At 45.4% G+C, this 8,482-nt stretch overlaps 1 protein-coding gene across 1 annotated transcript; it reads left to right on the top strand.

Annotated features, from left to right (window-relative positions):
• The first annotated feature begins 2,170 nt into the window (after positions 1-2,170).
• On the top strand, positions 2,171-8,276 carry SHISA2 (shisa family member 2). Its single transcript, XM_044666122.1, has 2 exons — positions 2,171-2,940; positions 7,723-8,276. Exons 1-2 carry the CDS (start codon positions 2,598-2,600, stop codon positions 8,274-8,276), a joined length of 897 nt encoding a protein of 298 aa, XP_044522057.1. The 5' UTR covers positions 2,171-2,597.
• The last annotated feature ends 206 nt before the right edge of the window (positions 8,277-8,482 follow it).

Raw genomic sequence — 8,482 nt, 5'->3', positions numbered from 1 at the left:
GAGTGGGTTAGAGCATTTATTCTCATTTGTCTTTAGATGACTTTAATTTCTTCATTTGAAAACTGCCTGTTCATATCCTTTGACCATTTATCAACTGGAGAATGACATATATTTATAACTTTGACTTAATTCTCTTTAAAATTTGAGAAACAATCGCTTTATCAGATACTTGCTATAAAATTTTTCCTACAGCTTTCTGCTTTTCCTTTAATCTTGGTTGCATTAGTTTTGTCTGTATAAAACTTTTTTATTTTAATATAATTGAAATTATTCATTTTGCATCTAACAATGCCCTCTCCCTTGTTTGTTCATAAATTCTTCACTTATCCATAGATCTGACAAGCAAACTATCATTCTCCCCTAATTTGTTTATGTTATCACCCTTGATATTTAAATCATGTACTTATCTTAGTACAGGGTGTGAGATGTTGATCTATCTCCAGACACCATTTCCCAATTTTCCCAACAGTTTCTGTCATATGAGCTCTTGTTTCAAAAGCTTGGTTTTTTTGATTTATCAAATACTAAATTACTATGGTCATTTATTGCTTACGTTTTAAGTAATATAAATCAGGGAGCCGGAAGGGACATTAACAAAATACCTTTAAGATGATTTACTAGAGCCACTTTATTTTACAGATGAAGAAAATGAGGAGCAGAGAGGTTGTTTGTCCTTTTGTCCAAGGTTTCACAGCAGAGGTGTATAACTACAATCTCAGCGTGTCTAGTGCCTTTTCTACTAGTTTAGCTTCAAACAACAACAAATATTATTGAGTTTTTAAAGTGCCAGCACTTGTTCCTTTTGTTTCCTCAACTGAACAGACTAGAAACATTCGTTCAAGTTCACAGACTTTTGTCTTAATGCTCCCCTTAGCCCGTGAAAGCAGAGCCATTGTGTTTAAGAATCTGAGTAGGGAGTACACATCCTTTTCCACCATCTCTCTTTTAGAAGTTGCGGCTCACTTTCCCCAATGTCAAGGTTATTCTTAGCATTGAAGTCAAAGGAAGGGACCCTCACTCTTCTTCTACGAGTAAGGGGATTTCTTGGAGGGAGGGGAGAGAGAGGAAGGGAAGGAGACTCTCTGAAACGCATGCGCGCCTGTGGGATCCAAGTGCCTATAAATAAGAGAGAGCAAGCGAAAGGGGCAGCGAACGTGAGCCTGAGTTGTGCTGGAGAAGGAGGCAGGGGGAGTGTGCGAGCAGCTGCCATCTCCTCCGCCTCCGCTGCCGCGGTCCACTACCGCTCTCCGGGACGTGACTTCTCCTAACGCCCGGGAAAAGGAGGGGCGTAAATAAAAGGAGCAGAGAGGAGAACCTAGAAGGCGCAAGAAGGAGCGGTTCTGGTGGAGGAGAGCTTGCTGCGCTCTGCAGACGAGTCCTATCGGCCTGCAGCTGGAAGAAAAGAGTGAGCAAGTCCTGGAGCTGCTCCCAGCGGCAGCGGCAGCAGTAGCAGCAGTAGCAGCAGCAGCACCACCACCATCACCCAACGAGCACTAGCTGCACCGGCACCCAACCAGCACCAGCACCAGCAGCGCCGGAGGCGAAACAGTTTAGTGAGTCTCTCTCGCCAGGGTAGCGGCAACTAAGGCAGCAGGAGGCGGCTGCCGCCACCCTTCTCTCCTCCGGGAGCCAGTCACGAGCTGCTCTAGAAGCTGGTCCGCCGGTCTCCGGCTTCTTGGGGCAGGGGGAAGGTGGCATGTGGGGGAGTGCGCTTCATCGGTGTCCTTGTGCCGAGTCCCCTGGCATTTAGCATCTGTTTTCAATGGGACACTTTGGACTGCGCCCGGGTACAGTAGGTTTCCTTTCACAGTGCGAGTTTCGTATCGTGAACCGCGAGGACAAAGTTTGGAAATGGAGAGGGAGCGATTGAGGAGCGGCCGCGTTCACAGTTGCACTTGCTTCTAACAAACTCAACCCCCCCCCCCCACTCCGGAGCACTCTTCTTTCTTTTCTAAACCCCATCACCCCGCTGCGCTCTGTTGCCACGGGGGATAAAACGAGTCCAGTTTCTGTCACCCAGGGACCTCATTGCCTGGATCCCTGGGGAGTTTAGTTAATTGGCCCAGTGAAGAGGGCGTGGCGCCCCGGGAAAGGAACCTCCTGTGTGCATCTGTTGGCTATTTGGGGGCGCATCCCCTCAGTGAGATGCCCTGGAGTTGACGCTTGCTTGGGAAAACCTCTGAGAGCCATCTCTCCCTGCAACCGTAGCAGAAACTATCTAGGGGCTCCTTTAACCTGCCCCGGGAGCTTCAGCCCGGGAACCCCCCCAGGCTTCCATTCTCTCAAATCCACCTACGCTCCACGGCCACAGTACCCAGCGAGGGCGCTCAAGAATGTGGGCATGATGGCCCAGGAGCTGCCTTCTTCTTCAAATTGCTGATCATCCATTCCCCCTCCCCTGGACTGTAGGGGAAAGAAGGGCGCTGACCGCATGGGAAGGGGCAGGAGCTGCCAGGTCTTCCTCTGACCCCCTCCGTGATTGTCCCCTGTCCTCAACACAGGGACCTTTGCCAAAACCCCGGTGTTCAGAAGCTGACCGAACTAAGTGTCCCCACGGGGACCCTCCGCCCACTGGAGCCCGCGCCCCAAGTGGTGCCATGTGGGGCGGACGTCTGTGGTCCTCCTCATCCTCATCCTCCTCGTCCTCCTCCCCCACCCTTCTGCAGCTGCTGCTGGCGGCGCTGCTGGCGGCGGGGGCGCGGGCCAGCGGGGAGTACTGCCATGGCTGGCTGGACGCGCAGGGCGTCTGGCGGATCGGTTTCCAGTGTCCCGAGCGCTTCGACGGCGGCGATGCTACCATCTGCTGTGGCAGCTGCGCCTTGCGCTACTGCTGCTCCAGCGCCGACGCGCGGCTTGACCAGGGCGGCTGCGACAACGATCGCCAGCAGGGGGGCAACGAGCCGGGTCGCTCGGACAAAGACAGCCCAGACGGCGCCGCAGGTACGCCTGGGGGAGGGGGGCCCTGGGTGGGGTGGGGGCGCTGTGGAACGGTTTCGAGAAGAACCTGGCTAACTTTTCTCAGCTCTCAATCTTGAGAGCCCCACCAGGGATCTGGATTTGATGGGACTTAAAGCAGGAAAAAGTTAGTAGGCGGACCTTACGAAACTGAGGGAGGAGGGGTCGTTGGGGAGCTGGGAAAAGTTGGAGGGTTGAACTTACACGGTCAGTTGGTTCTGGTTCTGCTGTAGGCCGGAGCTAGCTGAAATCTGACAAAACACTTCGCCTTCTTTGCCCTTAGTTACTTCATCTGTGTAAAATGAGCGAGTTGGACCGAATCATGTCTACTGCTAGGATGTAACTGGGTCTCTGATTCCACAGAGAGAAGTCTGAACTCCTATGCACTCTGGGACCTCCTTCAGGAAATCCCCTTTCCTTTGCTTTCCTCATCTCTTCCTGCCTGCCTCTCTTTTTTCCTCTTCCTTCTCAGTCTCTCTGATATCTTTCTCCACCCCCGCCCCTCATTTCCTTGAGAGGTCCCAGGAAGAAGCTTCCTAACTTTGAGGGTCAGGCCCATCCTATTGGATGAGAAGGGGTTAATTATCTTTCCAAGTATTTCAGGAAGAAGGACTCACCTTACTTTTTTGCCACCATCTTCTATCTGGATTCCTGGGCAGTTATACCCTCCTCCCCCTCAGATTTCTATTTTCCTGCTGCTTTCCTTTCCAATTAAATGAATTTTAACTATTGAGGGAGGATAAGGAAAGGTGGGATGAACAGCAGTGAATCTAATTCCTTTCCCATCTTCAGCCATGTGCCTAACAGTGTCAGGTACCATTCCATCCCTACCCCCTCCTCTGGTGGAAGAGTTAGGGAGGAAACTTGCTCTCTTCTGCTAAAAGGGGAGGGGACCTGCTGGTGGAATTTCCCATGGGTCAGATTTTTCCTCATCCATCCATACATGAAGAGGTTGGGTTAAATAAACCTTAAACTTCCATGTATCTTTTATGACTTTCTCTAGTTCAGTAACTGGATGTGGGACAATTAAGTGGAAGAGAAATTTTAAGTTTCTTAAGCATGGATTAAATGGCCTTGCCTTTCTCCCCTGCCCAGGCCCCAGGGCTCTAATGTTCAGCAACACCCATTCAGAGAGCCATTTCCCTTCCTCCCTGTATGCTGGCAGGGATAGCTGGCACCTGCCCCTGAAACTGAATTGTGTTGCATCAGATGCCTGGCCAATTTATCTACAAACCTGCAGAAGATGTTTAACTTTTTGTCTTTACGGCTTTAAAAACATTTCCTTTTGAAATCTCTGATCTTCTGAGACATCCTCCCTTCCTGCTTCAACTTATCCCAGGTTCACTTTCTTGAGAGGGTGTCCTTTAAGTAGGACACATTTATGTGGACAGAATATTCTAGAGGGCATTGGGCAGGTGGCAAACATTTCCCCAAGGTGAACTCTCCTTCCATTAAGCGAGGCAGTTTCTTTTTAACAAAGGGATTTACAGCACCCTCCATTTTATCCTGCTCCTCTGCCCAATCCTGCTTTCTGCATCTACATCCAACAGGAGTTGAGCTGCCTGTTATGAGAGGTGTAGAATGTTTACAGAGCTGTCTCCTGTGGCCATGTAAGAGGAGAGTTCCTTTAAACTCGGCCCCTTTTTCAGTCAAGCATTTTATTACTCATGCTGCTGACCATTGTTTTGCCTCCTGTCTGAAAATAGAAAAGGAGTAAAATTCCTGAAAATGTCTCAGTTTAAAGTGCCAACCCAGCTTTGCAGCATATGTGTTTGGGTATGAAATAAAGCATTAAGGAGGGTGCCAGAGCCATGGTGTAGTCTGATATTTACAAGTCTGTAGAGCTCAGTTTAATAGGAGAGAGACAGACAGACAGACAGACAGACAGACAGACAGGGAGAAAAAAGACAGAGACAGAGAGAGTGGGGAGAGGGAGAAAGAGAGGGCAACCCCTGGGGACAAATCCCTACAATTGCCTTATGACTCTACATGAACTATGAAAGCTTTTCAGAATTATAAAGATGCTGACCTGTGCTTTTGAGGACTTCACCATACTTTTTAAAAAAAGCTTTGTTCTAAAAAAAATATGCTTCACTAAATTTGTTTCACACCAGTGGTGCCCTATCTTGTCTAATTAAATGGTACCAGGACTCATGGGAGCACTGAATTAATTACCCCTACATGCCGGTATGCAAGTCCAATTAAAATTCCTTGAAAGTGAACAATTATTATTATTTTAAAATAGTGAGTAACATTGCATTGCTTCTGACAAGGCCTTAGGAGAATATGTGTGTGTGTGGGGGGTATTAAAGTATACTAGTTTTTTTAACCTTTTATTAATGTATAAGGCTAGATTTCTTTAGAGAAAAACAACAATTTATAGAAGGAACAAGAAGAGGCCTGGCATGTTGCTACAAATACTGTTGCCCACTCTTGTAAACTCCAACAATTAGGACAACTTTATTCCTTTTTTTTGAACTGTTACCTTCTGCCTTAGAATGATACTAAGTATTAGTTCCAAAGTAGAAGAATGGTAAGGGCAAGGCAGTTGGGGTTAAGTGACTTGCCCAGGGTCACACAGCTAGAAAGTGTCCCGATTTGAACCCAGGACCTCTAATCCCTAGACCTGTCGCTCTCTCCACTAGCTACCTAGCTGCCCCATGGACAGGTTCTTTCTTAGACAACTTTGGCATGGCAAACTTAGGAGTACCTGTTAGACTTAGCACTTGAAACTGAAGGAATCAACCATTTGGCTAAGCTGTCATCATGAAAATCAAGCTTAGGTCTAGGTGATTGCACAAGGTGTTATATTTTCATAACTGACTAGGTATTTCAGAAGTCTATTTAGAAACGTTGCTCATTTTGGAAGAATTTGTTCTATTCCTCTGTGCCAAGAAAGTTGGTTCCTTCATCCAAATGTTTATTTAGCTCATACTATGTGCAAGATGTTGTAGAGATTATAAAGAAATATAAAAGACAATGCCTTACCTCTAGGAGTAAATAATCTAATAGAGAGAAGTTATCTACAAATTACTACAATATGAGATAAATGCATTATGAGTGAATCAGATAAGTCTAGAGGAACCCAGTGGGTTTATCAACATTTCCCCCCCTCTTCTTCATATTTGCATGCATCTCATTTGAACATCTTATGTTTTCCACATAATGCCTGTATTTCAGGATTTCCAAAAGATGGAGCACCAGTAAAAAGGTTTAAAAAAGGGGGAAAAAACCCCTGATTCTTGATGTTTGTTTTAAATAAAATTAATTTAATTTAGCTTAAATTAAATTAATTAAATTTAAAACAAAATTTTGGTTTTTAGGAGTTATTTTACATGCAGGATAAACCTAACTTGTTAGAATTCATACTAGCTGCTTTATGTTATGATATGTTTCTTCCATTTTGTGGGAGCTCCCTGTGATCCCTCAGGATTTTAACTTTGGGTTTAACAATCCAAATATCAATCTATTCTTATGCTGCTTTGGCTTTCTCAGATCTCCTTAGATTCTCTTTGTATTCCTCTTAAATGATTTCCTTTTCATGTCTGTAGTCTTTTTTTCAAGATGTTGCCTCCTGCCTTGAATAGCTTGTTTCCTTCATCAAAATACTGTCTCCTGGGGGCAGCTGAGTAGCTCAGTGGATTGAGAGCCAGGCCTAGAGACAGGAGGTCCTAGGTTCAAATCCGGCCTCAGACACTTCCCAGCTGTGTGACCCTGGGCAAGTCACTTGACCCCCATTGCCTACCCTTACCAATCTTCCACCTATAAGTCAATACACAGAAGTTAAGGGTTTAAAATTAAAAAAAAAATACTGTCTCCCTCCCATAATTTAATGCCTCCCTCCAAGTTTGCCTTATCAAGGAAGTCTTCTAAGATTGAACAAGAAACTTTTGGGCTTTTTTGCTTCTGCCCACCTCTACTGCAATAAAGATGCCTAAATCTAAGGCTACTCATTCAGAACTTGTAATGGTTGGCTCTGCCCTGAAGCTGACCTCTGTACTGTAAATTAAAAAAAGTTTGTTGCCCAAATAGTGTGGAAAAGAAGATTGCAGGAGACATATTTAACCAACTAAAAAGAAGACTTTTTAATGATTTAAATCCTCAGAACTAAACATATCCACTAATTTGATTAGACATGAAGATTCATTTTTTCATGAACTTGAAAGTAAGAAAATCATACTTTAGAATTATTCTGTAATTCATATTTTCCATTATCTGGACAGATCTACACCCAGGTTGCTCATGATGTAGGAAGTTGGAAGAGTCTTTCTGAACCTTTTTGATGTTTCTTTGGCTTTTTAATTTGTGTTCGTTGTAAATCTCAATCCATAGCTCCTAGTTCAGCCTCGGGTATCCTAGGGGTTAAGAAGGAAAATTTAAAAAAGAAAGAGTGGATAGCTTGTAACCTAGCCTTGTTGTTGAATCTTTTCAGTCCTCTCTGACTCTTGGTGATCCCATTTGGGATATTCTTGACAAAGATACTGGAGTAGTTTGTCATTTCCTTCTCCATATTATTTTACAGATGAGGAAACTGAGACAAATAGGGTTAAGTGACTTGCCCAGGGTCACACAGCTAGTAAGTATCTGAAGCCAGATATGAACTTAGGGAGATGAGTCTTCCTGACTCTGGACCCAGGTCTATTCACTATACCCACTTAGCTGCCCTTTAACCAAGTGGTATCTCAGTTTATCAAAACTTAGGTATTAGAGTCGTGTAAACATCCTTTCAAAGGAATCATAGTTTTCTGTCTGTATTCCTTTCTTTAGTGCCTATCTATGTGCCATTCCTCATCGTGGGGTCAGTGTTCGTTGCCTTTATCATCTTGGGATCTTTAGTGGCTGCTTGCTGCTGTAGGTGTTTGCGACCTAAGCAGGAACCACAGCAGAGCCGGGCACCTGGAGGTAATCGATTGATGGAAACGATTCCCATGATTCCAAGTGCCAGCACCTCTCGTGGATCCTCCTCTCGTCAATCCAGCACTGCTGCCAGCTCCAGTTCCAGTGCCAACTCCGGTGCCAGAGCTCCCCCTACAAGGTCACAGACCAACTGCTGCTTGCCAGAAGGGACCATGAATAATGTATACGTCAACATGCCAACTAATTTCTCAGTGTTGAACTGTCAGCAGGCTACCCAGATTGTGCCCCACCAAGGACAATACCTGCACCCCCAGTACGTGGGCTACACGGTGCAACATGACTCCATGCCTATGACACCTGTGCCGCCCTTCCTGGACAGTCTGCAGACGGGGTACAGGCAAATCCAGTCTCCTTATCCCCATGCCAGTAGTGAACAGAAGATGTATCCAGCAGTGACTGTATAAACTCATGGACCACAAAACTGGCTTTCAGTACCTAAGATGAGCAGGCAAGAAATACTTTGGGAATGAATCCATGAACAATCCATTTGTAAAGAATTCTCTAAACGGAAGTCCTTGAATGTTGGACAGTGGATTGGTTTTTTGTTTTTAAAGTTATTTTTTCGATGGGTTCGTTTGCTCCAAACTCTATGACACAATCTCTCGATTAG

Source organism: Gracilinanus agilis, chromosome 3, assembly GCF_016433145.1.
Source record: "Gracilinanus agilis isolate LMUSP501 chromosome 3, AgileGrace, whole genome shotgun sequence".
Lineage (NCBI taxonomy): Eukaryota > Metazoa > Chordata > Mammalia > Didelphimorphia > Didelphidae > Gracilinanus > Gracilinanus agilis.
The sequence above is the reverse complement of the archived record's forward strand: the minus strand, read 5'-3'. Positions and strand labels throughout refer to the sequence as shown.